Below are 27,986 nucleotides of genomic sequence, written 5' to 3'. Positions count from 1 at the left end.
TTTAGAAAAAAAATTGCGGCTGGGTACCTTCCACTGCGGTGTCCCAATTGCTACAAATTTGCGGAAGGCCTCAGAGTCCACCAGCTGGTATGGTAAAAGCTGGCGGGCTAAGAGTGCAGACAAGCCAGCTGTCAGACGCCGGGCAAGGGGGTGACAGTCAGACATTGGCTTCTTACGCTCAAACATGGCCTTCACAGAAACTTGGCTGGTGGCAGATGACTGGGAATGGGAACAGGTGGTCAAGGTGGAAGGCGGAGTGGAGGGTGGTTCAGACGGGTCAAGGAGAGCAGAGGTAGAGCAGTAAGATGCTGGACCAGAAGGAGTGTGGCTTTTAGTTTGCCTGTTGCCTTTGAGGTGTTGCTCCCAAAGTGCTTTGTGCTTGCCGCTCATGTGCCTTCGCATAGAAGTTGTACCTATGTGGCTGTTGGGCTTACCAAGGCTCAGTTTCTGACTGCACTCATTGCAAATTACAATGCTTTTGTCAGAGGCACACACATTAAAAAAATCCCACACTGCTGACTTTTTGGAAGTGTGCGATCTGGCGGTAACAGTAGAAGTTGGCGGAGTTGGCGGTATTGGCGGCAATGGCGGGTGCGTTGGCCGGCTGAACACAGGTGCCGATACATGTTGTTGCCCTACTGATCCCTGCGGGCTGTCCTCCCTGCTTCTTCTAAGTCTTATTCTCCTACTGCCTCTCTGACTCTCCGTCTCTCCATCTGAACTACCCTCCTCTTGCTCTCTTCTACTAGGCACCCACAAAACATCAATCTCCTCATCATCATTCTCCTCAGATGCATCAATTTCTTCTGACACATCACAGAAGGAAGCAGCAGCGGGGACCTCCTCCTCATCACTCATTATGTCCATCTCTATCGTGTTCTCTGCCAGAATTAAATCTGGTGTAAGGTCCTCATCTCCTTCATCTTCTTCTGGCAATAATGGTTGCGCATTACTCAGTTCAAGAAACTCATTGGAAAATAACTCCTCTGACCCCAGTGAAGAAGGGGCACCGGTGGTGGAGGAAGTGTTACGTGGGGTGGCCATAGCAGTGGAGGATGAGGAGGATGTTGTGGTAAAGTTAGAAACGGTAGAGGATGGGGTGTGCTGTGTAAGCCAGTCAACTACCTCTTCAGCATTTTGGGAGTTCAGGGTCATTGGCTTTTTAAAACTGGGCAATTTGCTAGGGCCACAGGATTGCATAGCAGCACGGCCCCTAGCACGGCCTCTGCGTGGCGGCCTGCCTTTGCCTGGCATTATTTTTAAAAAAACAACAACAACAACAAAAACTCAGTTGGTTTTTCTGGAAACGATAATACACACAGCTAGATGGCGGGTTGAAGAAAACACTGTGCAAATAATGCCTACAAAGTCAACGTATACACTACTACAGCGGTGGATACGGATTACGTAAAATATATGAATGCTGCTTGAAAAAAAGTAACTCAAGTGGTTTTTCTAGAGACGATAATATTATCAATATTTAGACAAAATGTGAACAAGGTCACACAGCTCGATGGCGGGTTGAAGAAAACAGTGTGCAAATAATGCCTACAAGGTCAACGTATACACTACTACAGCGGTGGATACGGATTACGTAAAATATATGAATGCTGCTTGAAAAAAAGTAACTCAAGTGGTTTTTCTAGAGACGATAATATTATCAATATTTAGACAAAATGTGAACAAGGTCACACAGCTCGATGGCGGGTTGAAGAAAACAGTGTGCAAATAATGCCTACAAGGTCAACGTATACACTACTACAGCGGTGGATACGGATTACGTAAAATATATGAATGCTGCTTGAAAAAAAGTAACTCAAGTGGTTTTTCTAGAGACGATAATATTATCAATATTTAGACAAAATGTGAACAAGCTCACACAGCTCGATGGCGGGTTGAAGAAAACAGTGTGCAAATAATGCCTACAAGGCCAACGTATACACTACTACAGCGGTGGATACGGATTACGTAAAATATATGAATGCTGCTTGAAAAAAGTGACTCCGGTGTTTTTTCTGGAGACGGTAATATTATGGATATTTAGACAGAATGGGAACAAGGTCACACAGCTCGATGGCGGGTTGAAGAAAACAGTGTGCAAATAATGCCTACAAGGCCAACGTATACACTACTACAGCGGTGGATACGGATTACGTAAAATATATGAATGCTGCTTGAAAAAAGTGACTCCGATGTTTTTTCTGGAGACGGTAATATTATGGATATTTAGACAGAATGGGAACAAGGTCACACAGCTCGATGGCGGGTTGAAGAAAACAGTGTGCAAATAATGCCTACAAGGCCAACGTATACACTACTACAGCGGTGGATACGGATTACGTAAAATATATGAATGCTGCTTGAAAAAAGTGACTCCGGTGTTTTTTCTGGAGACGGTAATATTATGGATATTTAGACAGAATGGGAACAAGGTCACACAGCTCGATGGCGGGTTGAAGAAAACAGTGTGCAAATAATGCCTACAAGGCCAACGTATACACTACTACAGCGGTGGATACGGATTACGTAAAATATATGAATGCTGCTTGAAAAAAGTGACTCCGGTGTTTTTTCTGGAGACGGTAATATTATGGATATTTAGACAGAATGGGAACAAGGTCACACAGCTCGATGGCGGGTTGAAGAAAACAGTGTGCAAATAATGCCTACAAGGCCAACGTATACACTACTACAGCGGTGGATACGGATTACGTAAAATATATGAATGCTGCTTGAAAAAAGTGACTCCGGTGTTTTTTCTGGAGACGGTAATATTATGGATATTTAGACAGAATGGGAACAAGGTCACACAGCTCGATGGCGGGTTGAAGAAAACAGTGTGCAAATAATGCCTACAAGGCCAACGTATACACTACTACAGCGGTGGATACGGATTACATAAAATATATGAATGCTGCTTGAAAAAAGTGACTCCGGTGTTTTTTCTGGAGACGGTAATATTATGGATATTTAGACAGAATGGGAACAAGGTCACACAGCTCGATGGCGGGTTGAAGAAAACAGTGTGCAAATAATGCCTACAAGGCCAACGTATACACTACTACAGCGGTGGATACGGATTACGTAAAATATATGAATGCTGCTTGAAAAAGTGACTCCGGTGTTTTTTCTGGAGACGGTAATATTATGGATATTTAGACAGAATGGGAACAAGGTCACACAGCTCGATGGCGGGTTGAAGAAAACAGTGTGCAAATAATGCCTACAAGGCCAACGTATACACTACTACAGCGGTGGATACGGATTACGTAAAATATATTATGGCTGCTTGAAAAAAGTGACTCCGGTGTTTTTTCTGGAGACGGTAATATTATGGATATTTAGACAGAATGGGAACAAGGTCACACAGCTCGATGGCGGGTTGAAGAAAACAGTGTGCAAATAATGCCTACAAGGCCAACGTATACACTACTACAGCGGTGGATACGGATTACGTAAAATATATGAATGCTGCTTGAAAAAAGTGACTCCGGTGTTTTTTTCTGGAGACGGTAATATTATGGATATTTAGACAGAATGGGAACAAGGTCACACAGCTCGATGGCGGGTTGAAGAAAACAGTGTGCAAATAATGCCTACAGGGCAAATAATGCCTAAAAGGTCAACTTATACACTACTACAGCGGTAGTAAAATAAAAAAAAGTAAAATAAAAAAAAATGAATATTAAAAAAAAAAAATTAAAGTTGGTGCTGCTGAACTACTAGGAGCAGCAGATTAGCACACCAGTCCCACTCCCCAACACTGCTAGACTAATAGCACTGGGCTCTTATAGTAGTAGTAGTAGTAGTAGTAGTAGTAAAACAACAAAAAAATAAATAAAAGCAGTCCTTACAAGGACTACTGTTATTGCAGCAGTCAGCAGATGAGATCAGAAGCAGGACAGCTGCCCACTGCAGCTACATACAGAGCACTGCAGTAGAAGGTAGATTACTAGCCAGCAAAGCTACCTAAGCTAAAATGTCCCTCAAACCCCTGCAGACTTCTGTCCCTCCAATAACAGAGCAGTATCAAAACGATTACTAGCCAGCAAACTTTCAACTGTCCCTGAAATCACTAACAGGCAGCAGCTCTCTCCCTACACTATCTCTTCAGCACACACAGGCAGAGTGAAAAAACGCTGCAGGGCTTCGGTTTTTATAGGGAAGGGGAGTGGTCCAGGGGAGAGCTTCCTGATTGGCTGCCATGTACCTGCTGGTCTGGGGTGAGAGGGCAAAAAAAAGCGCCAACAATGGCGAACCCAAAATGGCGAACGTCGCGCGACGTTCGCGAACTTCCGGCGAGCGCGAACACCCGATGTTCGCCGGCGAACAGTTCGCGACATCTCTATTGGGGAGCAACACAAGCATGAAAAATGTTCTTGGGGTGCCAAATAAGGGCTGTGATTGGCCATTTGCTAGCCCCTATGTGGATTGTCAACCTACATTGAGGCTCTGTTTGGCAGTGCACCTGGTTTTTATACAACCAAAACTTGCCTCCAAGCCTGGAATTTAAAAATAAGCACCTGCTTTGAGGCGACTGGGAGCAACATCCAAGGGACTGGAGAGCAACATGTTGCTCACGAGCTACTGGTTGAGGACCACTGATTTAAGGTATGAAGATCCAAATTACGAAAAGATCTGTTATCCGGAAAACCCCAGGTCCCAAGCATTCTGGATAATAGGTCCCATACCTGTATAGTATTACGGTCTCTGTCTGTACAGGCTATGCATAAACTTAGGTGGCCAATGACAGCACTACCGGGGGAGCAGGGGGTGCAACAAGGCCTGCAACACCTCGGGGGCCCACCAGTTTGTGCGCCCACTTTTCCACTGAGAATATCGCTTCTGCAGGGGGCCAGATTGCGCAGCCTGCACCCAGGACCAGGCTCCTGTTAGTTACGTTACTGTAGGGGGCTGTGATTAGTACAGAGGAATACCTATGTTTGCTTAGTTAGACGGTCTCTCCTGTACTGGCTATAAACAAAGTCAGGGTACTGTTTCTGCTGAACTGTGCTTAGTACAAATAAATGATGGCATAGTTCTCTGGTGTCGCTCAGTCCAGGCTAATGCCATATTTACAAGATGATACAATCACACAGGAAATGCTAGCTTGTTTAGGGCAGCTATTTCTAGTACATTTTATAAATGCCCATAAAGTTTATTAGAAGAGGGAGCCTGTTGGGCGGCAGAGATCTCAGCTCTTTCCATATGCTGCAAGTGGCAGATCTTAAAAAACAGAAAAGTTGATGGGACAAGTGCAATAGGAGTGCACTTACATGTAAAATTGCATATTTATCTCTATCCTTTGAACAGTGCGGCACATTGCACTTGATCGTAGTCTGTCTATAAACACGGCAGTTAGGTCTTTCTTTCCTGCTATCTCCTGCCACAGGCTTCTTCAGAAAGCTATGGAGCCAATCTGAAAGAAGGATGTGTATTGCCAATCTCGCTCTAAAGTCTATATTGTGCTAAACTGTGCCAATATGATTGTGGCAATACTACTGCACCAGATCTACCACTTGCATTATCAGGTTGCTAAGGGGTGACATGGATTAATCAAATATACATTAAACAGAAGAGAAGAGTGGCTTCAGGGGGATCTAAGGAAGAGGAACACCAGGCAAGCCAGAAGAGGGTCACTCATATGTAGACTCAACATATATGGTTGTTTTCTGCAAAATTGGTCACGTAAAATAGGGACGTTTCTAAATACCCATAAAATAATATTTTACAAAGGCATTTGAGTAATGCAGGTATGAGCCAAACACATGCTCTCCAGTGAGCCAACTTATATACAGTCCTGCAGTGTTTACCAGTAAATATCATAAAAAAAAGTCACCTCCCAGAGATTTTTTCACCACCTTACAGGTACATAAAGCAGAAATTCTTCATACCAAGCATTTCCAACATAGCACCGTATGCAGCAGATATGCTCATATTTGTCATTACTTCATGATAAGGGCATGAGACTAGTTAACTCAAGTTTCCTTTGGGCTGGGGGAACACAGAACCACCATAACCTCCACTGCCACCTCCCACTCCCTTGAACAGGAGACGTGTGAACGCACAAGTAATTGCACTTTAATCCCAAAATTACTTGCTACAGCCGTTTAGGCTGCAACCTAAATATCAACATTGTTACTTGTTTCCTTTTTATTAAAATGGTATATACTGGTGGCAGTTTAAGGATCTCTGCCAGAAGAAATCCACTAACAGAAAATAAACACAGTATTACATAACCCTGATTATAGAGAGTATCAGAATGCAGGGAACAAATTACACAGAGGGTAAGGTGAGTGGTACATACAGAATGAGTAACCACAGATGTACCCTACCCAGACAGAGGGGAAGGTGAGTGGTACATACATAATTAGAAGCCACCGATGTACAGAAGAGAGGGTGACTGGTACATATAGAACGAGGTACAGGTATGGAACCTGTTATCCAGAATATGTGGGCTTTCAGGATAATGGATCTTTCCATAATTTGGATCTTCATACCTAAACTCTACTGGTCTCTACTGGTGGCAGATCTTAAAAAACAGAAAAGTTGATGGGACAAGTGCAACAGGAGTGCACTTACACTTGAAATTGCATATTTATCTCTATCCTTTGAACAGTGCGGCACATTGTACTTGATCGTAGTCTGTCTATAAACACGGCAGTTAGGTCTTTCTTTCCTGCTATCACCTGCCACAGGCTTCTTCAGAAAGCTATGGAGCCAATCTAAAAGAAGGATGTGTATTGCCAATCTCGCTCTAAAGTCTATGTTGTGCTAAACTGTGCCAATATGATTGTGGTAATACTACTGAACCAGATCTACACTTGCATTATCAGGTTGCTAAGGGGGTGACATGGATTAATCATATACTGTACATTAAACAGAAGAGAAGAATGGCTTCAGGGGATCTAAGGAAGAAGAACACCAGGCAAGCCAGAAGAGGGTCACTCATATGTAGACTCAACATATTTGGTTGTTTTCTGCAAAATTGGTCACGTAAAATAGGGACGTTTCTAAATACCCATAAAATAATATTTTACGAAGGCATTTGAGTAATGCAGGTATGAGCCCAACACATGCTCTCCAGTGAGCAAACTTATATACAGTCCTGCAGTGTTTACCAGTAAATATCGGAACAAAAAGTCACCTCCAAGAGATTTTTTCACCACCCTACAGGTACATAAAGCAGAAATTCTTCATACCAAGCATTTCCAACATAGCAGTATGCAGCAGATATGCTCATATTTGTCATTACTTCATGATAAGGGCATGCGACTAGTTAACTCAGGTTTCCTTTGGGCTGGGGGAACACAGAACCACCATAACCTCCACTGCCACCTCCCACTCCCTTGAACAGGAGACGTGTGAACGCACAAGTAATTGCACTTTAATCCCAAAATTACTTGCTACAGCCGTTTAGGCTGCAGCCAAAATATCAACATTGTTACTTGTTTCCTTTTCATGAAAATGGTATATATTGGTGGCAGTTTAAGGATCTCTGCCAGAAGAAATCCACTAACAGAAAATAAACACAGTATTACATAACCCTGATTATAGATAGTATCAGAATGCAGGGAACAAATTATACAGAGGGTAAGGTGAGTGGTACATACAGAATGAGTAACCACAGATGTACCCTACCCAGACAGAGGGGAAGGTGAGTGGTACATACATAATTAGAAGCCATCGATGTACAGAAGAGAGGGTGACTGGTACATATAGAACAAGGTACAGGTATAGGACCTGTTATCCAGAATATGTGGGACCTGGGGCTTTCAGGATAATGGGTCTTTCCATAATTTGGATCCTCATACCTAAACTCTACTGGTTCTGCTTCCAATAAGGATTAACTATATATTGGTTTGGATCAAAGACAAGGAACTGTTTTATTATTTCAGAGAAAAAAGAAAATAATTTTTTACAATGTGGATTATTTGGATAAAATGGTGTATATGGGATGGCCTTTCTGTAATTTGGAGCTTTCTAGATAACAGGTTTCTGGCTAATGTATCCCACACCTGTAATACAGATGTACCCTGCTCAGACAGATGGTAAAGTATAAGGATCAGGTAACCAGGGATGTATTCGTCCCAGGAAGAGCAAGGTGCAATGATTTACACTTCCTTGAATGAGGACAAGGTGAGTGGTACATACAGAATAAATATCTGTCTAGACAGAGGGTGGTTTGAGTGGTACCACATTTTTATGGACTATCATGATTCCTTCCTTCAAATATCTGGAATACATTATATGTGAAAGTTTATTTCCACTGCTGATAAAACCCTGTGCAACATGTAAACATTTACTCTCTCTTTTAACCTAGCATTAATAAAGACAATATAATTCACAATATTCAAAGAATATTTCTCAGCCTTGACAGACAGGTCCATGTAACGGGTGAAGAGAAATACCCAGCAGACCATTGCAAGCAGAAAACATTATCTCGTCTCTACACAAAGAACCGTCTGCAAGTCTCACCTGTATAGCTGGCACTCCTGGAGCTGAAAATAAACCAAAGAAAGGATGTGAGTTCAGTCTGTATTTTTCAGTAAGATCTTATAGACAAGCATTTCACGGTTACCATTCTGTTTGGCAGTGTTATGGGAAAGTATCTAAGTAAATGCATCCTGTTTGTGGTAGGGATTAGTGTCTAATTGTTTACCATAAAGGCGAAGTTCAACTACAAATGATCTTTCAGTGTGCTGCATACCAGTGTACAGTATAAGCCATGCTTGTGAATCCTTATCTGGAGAGGTGCAGGTCAGTGTAATGGAAACTTCAACACTCACCCAAGATGGCGTCCAAGATGGCAACCTTCTGCTCCACCGCATGGCTCCTGCCGGGCGCGGTCCTGTGACATCAACGCCTTCTCCGTCTAGGATTGGTCGTCGGCGACGGAACGGACGCCGGCGTCAGAATCGGGCGCCGGCGTCAGGACGTCAGCGTGGGGACGCTGGCGTCAGCATCTGACGCCACCGCGTCAGCGTCTGACGCCAGCGCGTCAATATTTTGGCGCCAAGACTTGGACTATTTAAACCCCATTGCCCCTTTCTTCATTGCCCAATTATAGGTTCCTTTGACTAGTGTTCCTGGGTGTGACTTCTAAATCTGATTATCCGTGTATTGACCTTTGCCTGCTTTTCGTATCTCCATTGTCTGCCGCCTGAATTGATCTTTTGCCTGTACCTTGACTACTCTTCTGGATAAACCCTTTTTTGTACCTCGAACCTGGTTTTGTCTCCTCTTTGGTCCACTACTATTACTGCTGCGCCTTCAGGCCCATTACAGTCAGTACCCTGCTCCCCAAACATGAAGATATCATACAAACAATTAAAGCATCCCTGGTACAACATTGTATTCCTATGATCGCCCCTCAATTTAAGACTGAAAGTTAGATGACCCACGTACCCTCATAACCAACCTTAGTTTATCCACCATTTCACAAAAGAGAAGCAGACAATAATGGGCTGAGAGCAATATATGTAAATGGATTAGAAAGGCAGAGTGGTTCATGCAATTGGTGGAGAGATTAATGATACAGAGGCTGATACACTTGGTAGAGAGACAGACAGGGAGAGCGAGAGATGGTTGATGCATTTAGTGAGGAGAATGATGCAGTGGCCAATCTATATTGGGTGAAAGGGAGAAGCTAAAGACAATGTAATTGAAAGATGCAAATGGTGGATTTGATGGAGAGTGAGATGAATGTATGGAGAGCAGCTGAAGTTGTTGCACAAGGAAACTTCAGAATTCTGAAGCGATACGTATGCCATCCCGCCGGTGATTCACATTTTTGACGGCGGGAAGATTTGTATCTCCCCATCTGCCACCACCCTTAAGGTGGCCATAAACGGGCCGATAAAAGCTGCCGTCAGACCGAGTCAGACCCAAATTGATTTTAGGCAGAAAATCAGCCAGATGTCGATTGGGCAGGGCTAAAAATCCTGTTGGAGCACGAACCGCCTCTGTTCGTTGATTTGGTCCCTCGATCCAACCACCCGTACTCCTTCATTATGACCTGATCGTGGGCCCTATGACCTCAAGGTGGGCATATCGGGGAGAGATCCGCTCGTATGGCCACATTACCAAACGAGCAAATCTCTCAGTGTAGGGCCACCTTTAGGTTTTATTGCTTGGGGAGATGATGCAAATTAGAAGCACTTTATATGCCTCAGGGATTTCGTGGGTCTCTGCTGCCTGCTGCCCACTGACTCATATGCAAAAGTGTCAATATTTACTCACTTTTGGGTGAATTGCTGTAAGTCCTGCCAGCGTTTCATTGTTCAGATAATCAGAAAGGTGCCTGTAAATACAATCAAACAGTGATTAGGGATCATTAAAGAGACCCAGTACCTTGTGCCTTGTGCCTTATCTTTATATATGTATATAAATAAAGCCTATAAACTCCCCCAAAGAAAAATGGCTGCTTGGTGTGTAAATACAGAGACAGCAAGCCTTATGTTTTCCCAAAACACTGATTTAATCTTGGAGAGCGTGTCGGAGTGATTGTAACTTCTGATCTGTTTTCAGATGAAAGAGGGGATTGTGGGATATTCAAGAACAGAATGGTGCCTGTAAGGATTCCCCAAAGCACAGCATCTCTGTGGGGTACAAATCTATTTGAAGAGGTGCTTGGAGTCATAATACCACAACAACAATGGACTGCCAGCTAGCCTTCAGTCAGTCAAAAAAGCCGTTTAAGTGTCATGCAGACATGATGATCTCCCAGCAGTTTACCTGTTGCACTGAGCCGACAGTTTGTACAAGGCATGGGTGATTTCCGCACATGCTAAGATTGCACCATGGCGTGTGTGCAAGTCCGTTCCAATGGCCAGAGGGAGCAAACGCAGCAAAACTTGGAGACAAAAAAGCTAAAATCATTTATCTGAAACAGGTTCTTTATCTGCTAAGTGAATTTAGGCAGCCGCATACAGAGTCTGCACAATCAGGTTTTGGTTGGAATCAAACCCAATATCTCAATCATGTTAATCAATATGCAGCATACGCCATTGCTATTTCATGGTACAATACTTAACAGGGCACTATTCCCCCAGACTCCTTCTGTCCGTGTGCTTCTCCCACCCCTAATACTCACCTGTCTTTGCCATAAACTCTGGGGCCGTGGGGGTGAGGTTGTGTAAAGCCTTAGTGGACAGCTCTCGTACAACCCTATAAAGAGGATGAGTCACATGATGCACTTTTTCAATGATTTGTGGGATTAGAGAAAGGAAGACACCAGAACATACTTAAATAAATCACTGGCCTCATGAAAGCCCTCCCCCAAATTGGGGGTTGGATTCCATTTTTTGTGAAGGACCAAAATCCAATCCAATAATTACGAATTTGGCGTTGTCTCCTTTAATTTCAATGGACGCCTGATAGCAGTGTTAAGTCATCTGGCAATTCAAACTGGGTATGTGCAACAAAGACAGCCAATACTATCAATCAGCAACCAGACACAGGGTTATTATTCTGATACTGTACCCTCAGAACTGCTGCTGAACTTCAGCTCTCAAATCTGCTATATAAAATATTCCAATAAAGGATTGTTTGCTGTAGTGCTCATATTAGTGCACTGCCCATTTGTTAACAGCTGATACAAGCCTACTTTAGCTTCATGTTTAGCATGCTATTATCACAGCACAGGTGTTATTTTGAAAGGTGTTTCGAAAAGTAGGACTTTTTTTGGTTACACCGAAGTACAACAAAGTGCATTGATGCAGGAGCCACAATGCTGTCATATTAAAAAATTGAAAACATCAATATCAGCTCCTGCCACAAAGTTAAAACTAAGTAAAATACCATCAGAAAAAAATAATTGTATCCAAACAGATTCCTGCATTAACACAATGGTGAGATCCAGGAGTAGAGTACAAAGAGTGAGTTTATGATTACCCCTTTTTTCCTTTATACGACATTTAATTGCAGTTATGGTGACTGCCAAGTGACATACATTACGGACAAAAACCGCCCAGATATATATCAGGCAAGATAGAGAATTCTCATTGGATGGGATAGCATAGATTTTTGATGTAGTACCCCTCCCCCCATGGGTCCATCTGTACCCTCATTATAACTCATGGGGGAATGGATCATTCCAATTAAGCCCAGCACATTGGTGGCCTGTATGCCACCCTCTCCAAACTAGCAGACCTTACAGTGTATGCTAAGCATAACTGATATTGTAAAATTAAAATTTTCATACGGTCTTCCTACTTGGCTGAGGCCTTGCTCCCTGGTTGCAGAAACCAGTTCCTTTATTTGTCTGCAGTGTAAACAAAGCCCAGTGCAAGGTGAGGCAGATAGGTGTGTTTGGGGTAAGAGGAATGCCATGGGCTTCTGCTGGCTGCAGGGATCCCATTTTCAGACCATGCTTTGAAGCTGCCCAATAGACTGTTGACACAAACACAGACCTTCTAGGTGCAACCAAATACATGCAAGCTTGGTTCCTAGTGGTTATTTGAAAACATGTGCCCTAGAGACTAAAAAAAACTGTAAACAGGCCTCTGTGTGCAAACAACACAGTGTTTATGTGACAGCACGGGGTCCTGCTACAGATATATCCTTCACCTCTAGTTATGTCTGTGTGTATAGCAAGAGAACACAAGGTTGCTTGCTGATTCAGAGCACAATGTGTTTGATAAGGTTGATGCTGTTTCAGGTCACTGGGGACAGAACCCCAGGCAATAAAAGGCTGCACATCAAATGAACACAAGAATATACAATACAGAATGGGTAATGCATATTTATGTATGGTCATGCCCTCTCCATTCCAATACACTGGGTACTGTTCTACTTACCCATCCCAGTGGGTAATCTTCATTTCCACTAAATGATCAATCATTGGCTTGGTGTATTCCTGAAAGCCAGCCACAAACACACTGCAGAGGGAAAATACATATAAAGAAGAGAAGTCTGAGAAGAGGAACTAGATCACGGATAGAAAAACTATGTTACTCCAGCTATAAAGGGACTACATATCCCAGCATCCCCAACAGCTAAACTATTGCAAGGGCGTAGCTATAGAGGAAGCAGAAACACAGCTTCAAGAAATATTTTTAAAACAAGTCATCCACTAAAGATTTTTTGAAGGCCTGAAAAATAATTGGCTGTGAGGCCCAGTAATGTCTAGTTACGCCACTGATGGTTGCTCAACTCTGGAATGACGAATATATATTGCCTACCTGTTATCAAACATCAGTGCAGTACTTACATAAGTCCTATAGTCATTATCCAAAAAGCTAACTGTTGCAATGACAACATTTTTTGAAAGAAGAAACCGTATGGAATACCTTATATTTAGGTACGTGTTTGCACGGTTCCCAACTGCAAAATAATCTGCCGTGGTTAAAATATCGATGCCATGGGGGAAAGTGCCCTATGATAACGACAAAACAAGTAAAATTTGTATCAGGCCGTTTGTACCATTCATACAATATAAAGAGATAGACAGTGGATTGGATGTGTCAGTGGTCTCTATACTAAGGGCCGCCATTAGAAATCACGGGGCCCCGTACAGCAAAATTTTCAGGCCCCACCCACACTGGCCCCCAAGCCCCATCCCAGATCCAGCCCACTCCACATCACAGTTAAAAGACGACACAGACATCACCACTAAAAAAGTAACCTCCCCCCCACACACAAGTTATAAAAAGCTATTGATGGTTAAAAAAAAAAACATTGGTGCCAGGGCCCCGCTTACAAATTAAAAAAATTGGGGCCCCAAAATATATTTTTTAAAACAACATTGGCGCCAGGGCCCCCCTTACAATTTAAAAAAAAAATATTTTTTATAAAAACATTGGAGGCAAGGGCCTATAGAATATTAAAATAATACATTGGTGGCCAGGGGATTAAAAAAAAAACACACACAAATTTGTGTTCAGTAGAATTGAACTCATGGCTTCAGGACTTTATGACTTTGGGTCTTTTCGCCGCATTTCGGCTGTTTTCGTGACTTCGGGTCTTTTCGTTGCTTCAGGACTTCAATTTCGGCTGTTTTTGTGACTTCGGATCTTTTCGCCACTTCGGGATTTTGGCTTCAGCTATTTTCGAAGCTTCGGGACTTTTCGCCGCTTCGGGAGTTCGGCTTCGGCTATTTTCGTAGCTTCGTGTCTTTTCGCCGCTTTGGGACTTTTGGCTTTAGCTGTTTTCGTGGCTTCGGGTCGTTTTGGCTGTTCAGCTTTTCGGCACTTCCGCATTTCAGTTGTTCGGGACTACGGAAATGGCCGCATGCTTCGGCGCTCGCAAGGGGGGCCCGGCTATTTCAAAACTGCAGCACTGCCGAGCCCCCCTTCATGCCTGGGGCCGGGACACTTGTCCTCCCTGTCCCCCCCTGATGGTGGCCCTGTCTATACCAGAAGCAACGGGTCTAACTAGAATCCCTTGCTTCTGTGTAGGTTACTATGTGATTGTGAAACAGCTTGCCTGGGTTTCAGACATCAGTACCAGAGGAGAGAAGAATAACTAGCATTTGTTGGTAAAATTAAAAGAAATGAAAAAATCCTGGGGCTATTGTCACAACACAAATGAAGCAATATTTACAGCTGTCTCTGTGCTCTCAGAGCTGTATCTGTTGTGTATTTATAAGAGATAATAGCTGATCACCCACAGTCCCTTGCAGCGAGGCTCCTTGAAGCATGTCATTTCCCAGATTTCTTTCTAAACCATATGCTGTATAATGTTTAGGGTGAAAATGTGATTACTGACAGAAATACCCGGCATCATTATAGAAGAAGAGCAGAAGCAGTTGTCACACTGACACGAGGAGGTTAAGTGCGCTAAATGTTACCGTACCTGTCTCCCCACATTCTCCTGGAAGGCTGCCTGAAGGAGAGAGAGAGAGTAAACAATGGAAAATGAGATGCCTGAATATAACCAAATACCAGCAGATGAATGGCAAACAAACAGGCTGCAGTAGAAATGACCCATGGCTTTACATTTTAAAATAAAGTGTTCATTGTTAGTGGAACCAGGCCCTGAGGGGTTTTTTTTCTCTGCCCTTGCTATATCCTTATAGGCTGGTGTGTCACATGGCAGTGCGTTAGAGCAGGGTGTTAGAGCAGGGTGTGGCAGGGAGGGCATGAAGGCGCTGGAGGCGGCTGCCCAAACACAATGAAGGTTGGATTGTTAGCCATTCCTTCGAAAAATGATGGATTCTATCCATAGACTTCATTATGTGGCACATAAATATGCACCACAACTGTCAAGGTGACATAGTTCTGCTGGTAAATTCTGACAATGATCAGGCCCTACATGTGTGATACAGTCTCTGTAAGGGGTGTCAGAATTTATATGGTGGTGGCACATGACTCTTGGAGTGGTCATACAGCCATGTGACCCAGGTCCTGTTGGGGCAGTGGGTATTTATATAATCATGTGACAGAAGCACTATTGGGGGGTGGAAGCATTCATATAGTCCTTTGACGAAGACCCTCTTGGGGCACTCATCATTCCTACAGTCATGAGATAGTGGACCTCTTGGGGCACTCATCATTCATACAGTCATGAGATAGTGGACCTCTTGGGGCACTCATCATTCATACAGTCATGAGATAGTGGACCTCTTGGGGAACTCATCATTCATACAGTCATGAGATAGTGGACCTCTTGGGGCACTCATTATTCATACAGTCATAAGATAGTGGACCTCTTGGGGCACTCATCATTCGTACAGTCATGAGATAGTGGACCTCTTGGGGCACTCATCATTCCTACAGTCATGAGATAGTGGACCTCTTGGGAACTCATCATTCATACAGTCATGAGATAGTGGACCTCTTGGGAAACTCATCATTCATATAGTCATGAGATAGTGGACCTCTTGGGGCACTCATCATTCATACAGTCATGAGATAGTGGACCTCTTGGGCAGTGGCGTAACTAGAGTGCGCCAGGCCCCCCTGCAAAAAAAAACACTCAGAGGGGCCTGGCATACACCAATCCCCAACCTCCCACCCATGTCCCAATTCCACCCCACCCACGTCTGCCCCAACTTGCGTCTGGGGAGGAGGGGTCTTTCTATTAGCTATAGAGGAAGCTAACCTATAGAGGTCTGCTTCCTCTATAGTTATGCCACTGCTCTAGGGGCAGTCAGCAGTCATATAGTCATGAGAAAATGGCCAGCTTGGGGCAGTTGGCATTCATACAGCCATGTAACAGATGGGTCTTTATAGGCCTCTACTGTGATCGGATAGTGCAGATTGTTTGAATCAGCCTGGTCTCACCATAATGAATATGAGAGATTTCGTGCATATAAATAAGGTGTTCCTAGTACAGACAAGCACAGGCTACACACTACCACTAAAAACCCAAATGAGGACAATAGGGTGAAACCCAGAAGTAGCAGAGCCTGTAATGTTAGCCTGGAGCTATGATTACAACACATACAACAGTTAGAGAGGTACTGACTCACACAGCCCAATACAAAACACACAGGATACATTAAAGGCAAATGTGCACTATATACACTTGTTTAGAACAGCAGTTTAACATGAAATATACCGCTTGTTGCTGTGTTCCAGCCCCCAATATAGTAAACCAATGTTATTATTATAAATAAACCATGAAAATCACCTGCCACAATAACTCGAAGCAGGTTAAAATTCTATATTCTTTGGGTTGTGCGTGAAATGTTTGGGGTTAACTACGGTAGCTTCTTAAATTCCTTGAGGCAAGTTAAATCCTGAATTCTCTGGATTGTGTGTAGCATGGCTAAGGCTAACTGATCGTCAGTGTGAAATGTGAAGGCCACACTCTGGAACCCAGAAGGGAAGATAAAGTTGTTTGGGAAGGATGTTTCATGTGACATTGTGCACCCCTAAGCCTATATAAGCATTGCAGATAAGCCCCTACGTCTACAAAAGCATTAAAGGGGTTGTTCACCTTTGAGATAACTTTTAGCATGATGTGGGGCAATATATTCTAAGACAATTTGCAATTTGATTTCATTTTTTATTATTTGTAGTTTTTGAGTTATTTGGCTTTTTAATCAGCAGCACTTCAGTTTGCAATTTCAGCAATATGGTTGCTAGGGTCCAAGTTACCCTAGTAACCATGTATTGATTTGAATAAGAGACTGGAATATGAATAGGAGAGGGCCTGAATAGAAAGAGGAGTAATAAAAAGTAGCAGTAACAATACATTTGTAGCCTTACAGAGCATTTGTTGTTTGACTGGGTCAGTGATCCAAAGTTGACCTCTGGAAAGAGTCAGAAGAAGAAGGCAAATCATTCAAAAACTATGAAAAATAAAAAATGAAGGTCAATTGAAAAACTACTTAGAATTGGTCATTCTATAACATACTAAACGTTAATTGAAAGGTGAACCACCCCTTTAAGGTGTACAGTAAATAAAATGATGTATTAAATAAAGGAGATGACAATTATGCATAGCTATTAGTAATCTATCCTGGCAATGCCAAATACAAAATAAAAAATAAACAATGCTGTAACTTACAGAGGCTGCTCTCCTGCAATTCACATCCCGATCGAACACTGCGGCAATGACCAATGCACTGGAAAATAAGAATTCAATCAGTATCTATCAACTGTATATTTATGTGTGCATTTATAATGATAGATTAGGGCAATCAAAATCTAAATAAAGGTGCCATGACTTGCTGTACAGCAGAAGCTAAAGAGACACAGATTGAGGGGCTCCATGCCTACGAGGCCAATGAGAGACTCAATACCATTGAGAACAGAGGAAGGAGGCTACAGAGATAAATGTAGGGGTACAGCAGGCTAAAAAGATACCATTTTGGGGTTCCAGACTGGGGCAATTCAGATTATACAGATTATACACTTGTTGTGGGGTTCCAAGTGGGTGATTAGTACCTTATGGCAGAAGCTAAAGGAATTCTGCAGGGGACATTCTAATTCTAAAGAGACAATGGTTGGAAGTTTCAATATGGGGCACAGCAGATGCTAAAGAGATGCTGCTTGGAGCCTGGGTAACACAGTGAGCCTCATAGCTACCTGTTCTACAAGCCAAGAAACAAGACCAGACCTGCCCCATGGCACAGCAGCTTCTACATTGCAACAAAGCCACCTGTGAATGGGACTCTACTGGCTACTGAACAAGAATCCCCCATATCATAAAGCTAATTAGCAACCCAATGTCCCACTTGCAAGTCTATAAACCACATTCCATGCAGCTCAAGTGAAACCTGGGCATATTCTGCATCCATATTCTTCTGGCTAATCTAGCTATTTAGATGTATGCTGCATGGTGCACTGATTACTATGCAGACAGGCATTGTGCATGTAAATGAATTAAGAAACAAAGGATGTGGAGTCAGTGTGCCTCTGTTTTTAAGAGGTTCAGTATCTGAAATACTATGACATTTACTTGATTCTGAAAACTGCTTGGAAGTTTGAGTAGGTTGGGAACAACTGAGGTTTTTACCCATCTGGGAATGGCCAGCCCTGGACATTTACTGCATTTGACAAATACAAAATTAAGTACTCACTGTCAGTGCTGACCGATCCAAACAGGAGGTGTTGATATTAATAGCAATTCGGCTTTATTGAGTCACACAGTGTGAGAATAGAACAGTGGGTGTGCAAACACCAAAACCTACGCGTTTCGTGCCCCTAAATAACTGTATTTGCCACAGATTGTTTGAACTGAAAAGCAGCATGTAAACTGAGTTAAATTGGCCCATGTGCGAGGCATAGGGAGGCTGTATTGTCTGAAGCAAAAAAGGTGGAAGCAGAGTGATTCTCTTAACCTACTCATATCCATAGTCATGTGTTTGCTGAGACCAGTTGCACCTGGGTGCACAGGGAATAAAATTGGGAATAAAACAGGGGTCATGCACAGCTCAGTTTTACCTGCGTACATACTGGATGGAACAGTTAGCCTGGGGGAAAGACAGACTGAACTACATTGAAGAAGGTTTCTGTCTAATGGTTCTGTTACCTCCTAGCTATATATTAAATATGTTAAATATGCCCAATAATAACACATGGGTTGGAATAGTTAGCCTGGGGGGGGGGGTAAGATTGGACCACGCTGAAGAAGGTTTCTGTCTAGTGATTCTTTTACCTCCCAGTCATCTGTTAAATAGGCCCAATTATACCTGGTGATACACAAAACAAGTAACCTGGAAGGCAGTACGACAGGCCACACTCATACACAGAGAGGTGCTGTCTAGATATAGGCAGCCCACAAGCAGGCGGCAAAACCCAATTATACCCTAGCACACAACAAATGGAACAGCCCGGTGGTAGTTTGATCAAGCCATGCTGAAGCCTACTGATTCTGTTGCCCCCCAGGGCACTTCTCTGGCTGTCTGTTTACAAGCTCTGCTCCATGTTATAGCAACCAGAGGCTTCAGAGAAAAGAGTTTGCATAACTGAGCGTTTAATTACAAGTTTGCTTGGGGACGGATACTTGGCGAGATATATGTAAGAATGAGGAAATGTTCCCTTCCAAACAGTTGCATTCCCCCCCTTGGCATGGATGAGCTTGCCCAAAACATGTTTGCCAAATGCCAAACAGTTTGGCTACCATACTCTAGCAGCGGATAATGGCACTGCAATATGGACACCCGCAAAGCATAACCACAAATGTTATATATGCAGTAATGAATAAAGAAGGTATGCCCAATGTGATGCCCCTCTGGTGCAACTGAAATCATTTTAAGGCTTTGTGATTTAGTGGAACCATTTCTATTTCACAGAGCTAATTCCAAACCAACTTAATGTCATAAAAGGCACAATGGTTTGTGCCAGGTCTAGTAGCCTATAGCACCCAATCAGAAGGTGACTAGTAAACTTGTTTATTGGTTGCTATGGACTACTGGAACTTTGCAACTTACATTAATAATACATGACTACTGTGATATCATATGGCAAGCAAAGTGTGTCTCCTAACTCAGCGTCCACCATGCTATCTTATGAACAGTAGGTCTGGACTAGGAAGGTAAATGGATATTGAATGGGGGGAGTATAAGTTAATTGAAGGGCAGTGGATCAATGATTCAATTCCCTACTTGACCTTTAAATTGTTGGATAAAGGAAGGTGGAATTACTTCTGTGGATTATGTAACTAATAATTGTGCACAAATCTGAAAAAAGCAATTTAGGGTTCATTGTTTACTTAAATTATTTAAATGCACTTTACTGCTTACTTGGACCTCATGGCAGCCCCTATGGATATCACTAATCCCAAATAAAGCTCCCTGGGAACTACACCTCTATGTCATTCTGTTTTACAAAGAATTCATAGGTAAACAAAGGGACTTTTCCCTATAAACACCTGCACTAGAACCAAAAGTAAAAAATCAAATAGCAGAACTCTGTAGGTTAAATGGAGGTAGGGAGCTCGAGAGGCGTTTAATGGCACAGTACACAACACTTTTGCCCTTTATTCCACCTGTTTTTCCTATATACAGACATTCCCAGTTAGAAGGCTTTTCACCTGGGGCTGCCAGTATAACCCAGCACCATAGCCTGTGGTTCTCTTGACATTGCTGTCCTACAACTTCCAGAATTCTAGACTACTAGAATAAAAAAAACAGTAACTGTAAAGATGCTTACGTTAATTCCATCTGCATTCCATCTGTATTACAGTCAACTTCCCCTTTAATATGGATACTGCCCTCTCTGCCTACCTTAGTAAGAAGAGTAACAGGTAAGAAGCTCCATTCACCTGTTTCAGCCTAAGGCAGTGTTTCCTGCTTTGCACAAGAGCCAAAGCAAAACGTATCCAACTTCAACAGATCCATTATATTATGTTCTAACCACAATCGCAGTCACTATTCTCTATTGTACAGGAACGTGCTTTGTGCACAAAAGGACTCAGCAACCCAGGCTTTCTGATGGCACTCTGCTGTAATCCCTGAGCCAGTCCCATATGAAAATAAACCAAGAACAGGGCTTTTTTTTGTATATTTGTGATTCACTATCTGTCAAACTTAATATCACCTTTGTATTATATGGGATAATGTCAGAAGTCACTAAGGGGTTATGTGACCATATAGAGACACAAGGCTGCAGGCTGAGTTATACAGGGAACTCTGATTATCACTAATGTATTATAAGGGATAATGTACCCCCTACTGTAAATAATAAGGATATTAGAAGTCACTGAGGGGGTTCTGTGACCATATAAAGGCACAAGACTACAGGCTGAGTTATACAGGGAACTCTGAGTATCACTCATGTATTATAAGGAATAATGTACCCCTTACTTTAAATAATAAGGATATTAGAAATCACTGAGGAGTTTTGTGACCATATAAAGGCTGCAGGCTGAGTTATACAGGGAACTCTGAGTATCACTCATGTATTATAAGGGATAATGTACCCCCTACTGTAAATTATAAGGATACTAGCAGTCATTGAGGTGTTCTGTGGCCATATAAAGGCGCAAAGCTCCAGGATACAGTGGTTTCATACAGGACATGGGACTCCATTGTGACATCACAAAGCAGGCTGGTGCAGATATACAGGTATGGGACCTGTTATCCAGAATGCTCGGGACCTGGGGCTTTCCTGATAACAGTTCTTTCCATAATTTTGATCCTTATACCTTAAGTTTACTACAAAATCCTTTAAACATTAAGTAAACCCAGTAGGCTGGTTCTGCTTCCAAAAAGGGTTAATTATATCTTAATTGGGATCAAGTACAAGGTACTGTTTTATTATTACAGAGAAATAGGAATTCATTTTCTACAATTCGGATTATTTGGATAAAATGGAGTCTATGGGAGACTGCTTTTCCGTAATTCAGAGCTTTCCAGATAACAGGTTTCCGGATAATTTATCCCATACCTGTACTTTACAGTTTATTCATGGCTTGTTATGTTTTGGCTATAAATTATAATATTAAGTGAATGTGAAGCTTCTGTGCACCCAAATGTGGGTTACGTTCAGCACAAGGGCATCGGATTGCCTGTTTCAGTGCTGGCACAGCCCAGAGTGCCCTGCTTGATTATCAGCAAATCCGAACAGGATCCAGCCGTTTCTACCTGCAGATCTGGGCTATTGTTGCTGGAGTTTCTGCGATACTACTTTACGAGGATTTCCTAACAGGAGAGAACAGTTGGTTTCATGCAGCGTGGGAAATCTCTCTGCACTACGTGCCCGGGCCTGCCTGCCTTTCCCTACAGCTCACTGCCAGAGAGATCGGATCAGGCAAATACACCAAGTGTAGGGGCAGGAGAAAGGAAAAGTATTTTTGCAACATAATGGCCACTTTAGTGTGTCTATGCTTTTTTTTTTTATATTGTAACACCCCTTTTCATGGGAGATAGAGCTGACTGCATTCCTATGCAGACCTCTGTGTGCTGTGCTGGGATAGTGAACACCTGCTGTGATACACTCACTCCTCCTTACACAAACCCCAGCGCAAACACTATGTGCACTGTAAAATAATTACTTTCAAAAATTATGCTAAATTGATGTGTATTTCGGCAAGCCATGTCTTAACTGAAGCAATTTCCATTGCAGTACATGATTTCACTGACCTACAGCTAATAGCTGCAACGTCATACTGTACTTTTATAAGCAATATGGCAGCCCTCGTCCATACAAATATACAGAGAAGGATATTCTGGGTAGGGATGCACAGAATCCACTATTTTGGATTTGACCGAACCCCCGAATCCTTCACAAAAGATTAGTCTGAATACCAAATACTAATTTGCATATGCAAATTAGGAGTGGGAATGGGAAAACATTTTTTACTTCCTTGTTTTGTGATAAAAAGTCACACGATTTCCCTCCCTGCCCCTAATTTGCATTTGCAAATTAGGATTCGGTTCGGCCGGGCAGAGGAATTCGGCCGAATCTGAATCCTGCTGAAAAAGAAAGAATCCTGGTCAAATCCTGAATCGAATCCTGGATTCGTTGCATTCCTAATTCTGGGCACACGATATACCCTCATACAGTACTGTCTAAGGGAAACTATATGACAACTTCCTCACATATGCATAAAAACAAATATACAGAGAAGGAATGTTCTGGGCACACAATAAGCTATACCCTCATACTGTACTGTCTAAGGGAAACAATATGACTCCTTTTGCCCATATGTATAAATACAAATATACAGAGAAGGAATGTTCTGGGTACACAATAAGATATAGCCTCATACTGTACTGTCTAAATTAAACAATATGGCACCTCCATCCCATATGTATAAATACAAATATACAGAGAAGGAATATTATGGGCACTTAATAAGATATACCCTCTTATTGTATTGTCTAAGGGAAACAATATGGCACTTTCTACCGAGATGTATAAATAAAAATATAAAGAGAAGGAATGTTCTGGACGCACAATACGATATGTATGTAAAAATACAAATATAAAAAGAAGGAATGTTCTGGGCACACAATAAGCTATACCCTCATACTGTAATGTCTAAGGAAAACAATATGGCACCTCCTTCCCCATATGTATAAATACAAATATACAGAGAACGAATGTTCTGGGCACACAATTAGCTATACCCTCATACTGTACTGTCTAAGGGAAACAATATGGCAGCTACTACCCATATATTTAAATACAAATATACAGAGAAGGAATAATGTGTATGGGACATACAGGTGATTTATGGATGGGACACATGATAGTTACCTGCCATTGAGCATGGGCACACTGCCCTGGGATGTTAGAAACACAAAAAAGGGGACTGGAACAGCAATCAAACTCTGTTTCTGTTCATACCTGGCACACAGCACTGCCCATGGCTTGCGATAAAAAAATAAACGCTGCAAAATACCAACACAAAACAGCAGTTGTAGAAAGAGCTGAGAGTAGAGTTTGTGGGATTTTCATTACTTTTATGGTTCCTTTGATCACTGTGCAGCAAAGGGAAAGATTTGGAGATACACCCATAAAAACCTGTGCCACAAAGATAAATATTTCTCTACCTTCAGTGCTGCAGAATATATTGTTGCTATATAAATACAGGATATTTACATTAATACAAGACATACATGCAATTTGAGATTTATCCTGAAAAATTCCAGTAACACACAACCATGAAAATGTAATCACCGCAACCTGTTTCCATGATTGTGCCTTGTCTCCAAAGATGCCCCAGTAGCTCCACATCTTTTCTGCTGATTCACTGCACATGCTCTGTGCTTCTGTCACTTACTGAGCTTAGGGAAACACTCACAATATACAGTACACATAGAATAGAAATGTCACAATCAGTGGCTTAACTAGATATTACTGGGCCCCACAGCAAATTATTTTTCAGGCCCACAAAATGTCTAGAGGTGGACCTGTATTGACCAATATGTATTGAAATTGTATATGAATTGGGGCATTATGGGGCCCCTATACTTACTGGGCCCCCCTGCAACTGCTGGGTCAGCTTCCTCTGTAGTTACACCCCTGGTCACAATATAAGGCTGATTAGTAATTAATACAGATAATTATTACATGGCAGTACATGACACCAGTGCAACTAGCATCAGAATTTAATAATCAGCCCTGTAGCATCAGCTTATATTACAGACCAACCTCATTTTCTGCTTGATCATTTGCGACAACCCCTAAGCTTAGCTTCTCAACAGCTGCTCAGAGCCCACTGAGCATGTGAGTGTCACAGACACTTTCCAAGATGGTGACCCCCTGTGACAAGTTGGAAGTCTTGTATCATTGCTGCTATTGACAAGCTGAAGCTTCAGGCGGATGCAATAAATTGAGTATATAAAATATGACATATTCATGTTTAGGGTTTAGTTCTCCAGCGGATCGGTGGTTTTATCCAATAAAAATCTACTTGAGAGTATTCACCGGAGCTCATCTTAGGAAAATGCAATCGATGCAATCAGTATATGTGTGTTTTTTGCGTGTTGATTGGCTGAAAGCACAACATATAGCTCAGAGCCAGTGCTGATATTTTTTTCAGTCAGCAGGAGAGTCTAACCCCGGCAGCAAGTTATCTTAGAAAAGGAGATTAAGCAAGGGCCCAGCCCTGTTCCTCCTCACCACAAACAGCACCTGAGGCAAGCTCCACTGCACAGCACACCCACTCTGCACGCACCGTTTCAACTGAGGCCTGTGTTGTTGGACATGTCTTGGGGCTGATTCATAAGGGATGAAGCTTACGCAGCACTTCTCTGCAGGGTGATGGCAAACGGTCTGTGTGACTGGCGGCACAGTAAAAGCTTGTTATATTGTGTTTACATTTACATTTATTGTGTGTTCCCTGCTGTAGAGAGCCTGAGACAGTGCTATAAAGCAGCAAGGGTGTTTGATTTGCTGTTAAGCACCTTGGGAAAAACAATCACACGATAGTCAGCGTGTTCAGAAGAGCAAACAACATAAGTGAATAGAAGCGTCTGGGGGAAGCATATTTCATATTGTTATTGAGGATAGAGTAGATGCATTCAACAATGCAAATAATGCTGATCTCTCTATATATACATGCAAATAATAATCTATTGTTTTCTGTGAGTGCACAGTCAGCACAGGTATTATCCTGCTGCAATAGGGCCCTACACACTGCACAGAGTAACAGCCATTCAGTCCCCACTCCCCTCCTTCTCCTATATACCCCCAAAAAACTGCAGGTCTAAGCTCTTCCATAGGTTGTGGTTCAATGTGCATTTAATTATACATTTTGCCATGTTTTCCTCCCCGACTACTTGTGGGATTGGATATACATGTAAGGGACATGTTATCAGGAAACCCGTTACCCAGAAAGCTCCAAATTACAGAATGGCTGTCTCCCATCAACTGCATTTTATCCAAATAATCCAAATTTTAAAAAAGTATTTCCTTTTTCTCTGTAATAATAAAACAGTAGCTTGTACTTGATACCCACTAAGATATAATTAATCCTTACTGGAAGCAAAACCAGCCTATTGGGTTTATTTAATGTTTAAAGGATTTTCTAGTAGACTTAAGGTATGAAGATCCAAATTACAGAAAGGTCCATAGCATTCTGGATAACAGGTCCCATACCTGTACTACATCAGAGACTGTTGAACAGAAAACAACCGGCTAAACACGTGCCACTGGAAAATCATTTCCGATGGTTTGTTGTTGTAATCGGCTGTTTTAATGGATATTATGTTTCCAACACTCCAGAGGGAGAAAATTCTATAGGATTTCTGTGGTTCAGATAATGTGGGATACACTGCATTATAAGGGCAATGCCACATGGGACGTTTTGTCACCTGTTATTACTCTCAGCTACAGTGGGTCTTTTGTTTTCCTCTCCGCCTGTTATCATGCAAATTTCTGCTAGAGAAACAGCAAAGTTGCCCAATATTTCCTCACAAGGATATACGTGGCTAATGCAGAAAGTAGCCATGCTGCATATGTTTCCCCAGAGGCAATCACTTTAGCTGGTGGCAGGTCTGGACTGGGATTTAAAATAGGCCCAAACAGTCCCTACAGCCCACTTAATAGTGACTTTCTATGGCATTTTATAGTAGCCCGAACCCAAAGATTGCCGGTCCAGGCCTTAGTGGTGGAAACAAGGAACATTTTATTTCCCCATTTGTAGCCAAGATTAATCAAGTCGGTGACTGCCTTAAAATAAGTCCAGTGCCTAAAGAACCCTACCTGCCTGGATGTGTAGTGCAAACTCTTGTCATGTTTACTGGGAAAAAGTACCATGGCCTTGTGCATCAAGCAAGGCCAGTGGTTAACCACACTATGTTAATAGCAGAGGATTCTGTGATTTGTAAATGAACCAATGGAAGGCTGCCCCCATTTAGGAAGTGATTTTGTGCTTACAGTGCACATGACTAATCCTCCGGAGAGTCTACTCTGGGAGGGGTGACACTGAGATGGGTGGCCCCACCTCTCTGAAAGCTTAGAGCTCTTGGCATTAATAAAATACATGGGTAAATTGCAGTGTTTTCATGTGGTGCCCACACCCAGAATATTAACATAAGCCCTGATCAATTTAGTGGAGTGATTCATATGGGCTTGGGATCTTGACCATTATCACACCAATAATGAGGCCAAAGGCAGGAATACAAAATATAGGATTATACAGAGGAAAGTCAACCTATGGCACTTCTGGCTGAAGTTGGACTACAACACCATTCCGACTCATAGGGTGCTGGGAGTAGACAAAGTAACAGCAAGATGGCCACACATTGAAAGTAACATGCATATAATAATCACTGCGTACAGAACGGAATAATACTTAATCCAAAGATGGGCACAAGCTTACAGGTGACGCCTACACTGTAGAGTAACCTATGGGCTAGTAGATTTTTCTATTTTGGCACCAGTTGGGCTAAACAACATAAAATGATCAGTTGAGTTGCAACCCTAACTGGCAGACTTACCTTGCTATTTGATTCACAAAGGGCTTCATCTCTTGAGGTTCATACGCCTGTGCAAAAGCCCAGCATACGTAACAAGCAGCTTCCCTGACATTGGAACCAACTCTGCAGGCACCACGCTTCTCATCATACACCAGGGCCTTTAGAATCAGGGGAACAACTAGAAATGAGAGGAAGTAGAGAGTGTTAATGTGTTTTAAAAAGAATGTGGTTTCTTAAATCATTATCATTTTCAGTAGGGGGTAAAATATGCCTTATAATACGAGTAATACACAGAATTCCCTATATAAATTAGCCTGCAGCCTTGTGCCTCTATATGTGCACAGAACAGATCTGATATCCTTATAATACACAAAAGCCATGAATATCTTGTAAATTATATCCTTATAAACGGTGAGTTCTGATGTCATCAGTTATAAACGGTGAGTTCTGATGTCATTTCTGTCACATGACTCACTGAAACTGGTGTATTATAATAAATAAAGTACCCCCAGTTGTAAAATATGAGGATATTAGAAGTTACCTCGGAGTTCCATGACCTGTATAAAAACACTCGGCCTTCGGCCTCGTGTTTTTATATGGTCATGAAACTCCTCGGTAACTTATAATATCCTTATATTTTACAAGAGGGGGTACTTTATTCACTATATAATTTACAGTAGGGGTACATTACCCCTTATAATACATGAGTGATACTCAGAGT

The 27,986-nt window shown here is 42.3% G+C and overlaps 1 protein-coding gene across 2 annotated transcripts in view; it reads right to left on the bottom strand.

Annotated features, from left to right (window-relative positions):
• Positions 1-27,986, bottom strand: part of LOC108702845 (tubulin-specific chaperone D-like) — a 124,302-nt gene that overhangs the window by 41,385 nt on the left and 54,931 nt on the right. The window contains exons 15-23 of one of the 2 annotated variants that reach the window (XM_041578730.1): positions 27,287-27,443; positions 17,458-17,515; positions 14,797-14,826; positions 13,293-13,378; positions 12,801-12,881; positions 11,096-11,169; positions 10,738-10,855; positions 10,243-10,303; positions 8,479-8,501 (exon numbers count right to left, since the gene is read on the bottom strand). In XM_041578730.1, coding sequence (XP_041434664.1) covers positions 8,479-8,501; positions 10,243-10,303; positions 10,738-10,855; positions 11,096-11,169; positions 12,801-12,881; positions 13,293-13,378; positions 14,797-14,826; positions 17,458-17,515; positions 27,287-27,443 — 688 coding nt within the window. The remainder of the gene's footprint in view (positions 1-8,478; positions 8,502-10,242; positions 10,304-10,737; positions 10,856-11,095; positions 11,170-12,800; positions 12,882-13,292; positions 13,379-14,796; positions 14,827-17,457; positions 17,516-27,286; positions 27,444-27,986) is intronic. The other variant, XM_041578731.1, reaches the window with a different exon arrangement.

Source organism: Xenopus laevis, chromosome 9_10S (genome assembly GCF_017654675.1).
Source record: "Xenopus laevis strain J_2021 chromosome 9_10S, Xenopus_laevis_v10.1, whole genome shotgun sequence".
NCBI lineage: Eukaryota > Metazoa > Chordata > Amphibia > Anura > Pipidae > Xenopus > Xenopus laevis.
This window is presented reverse-complemented; position numbering and strand designations above follow the sequence as displayed.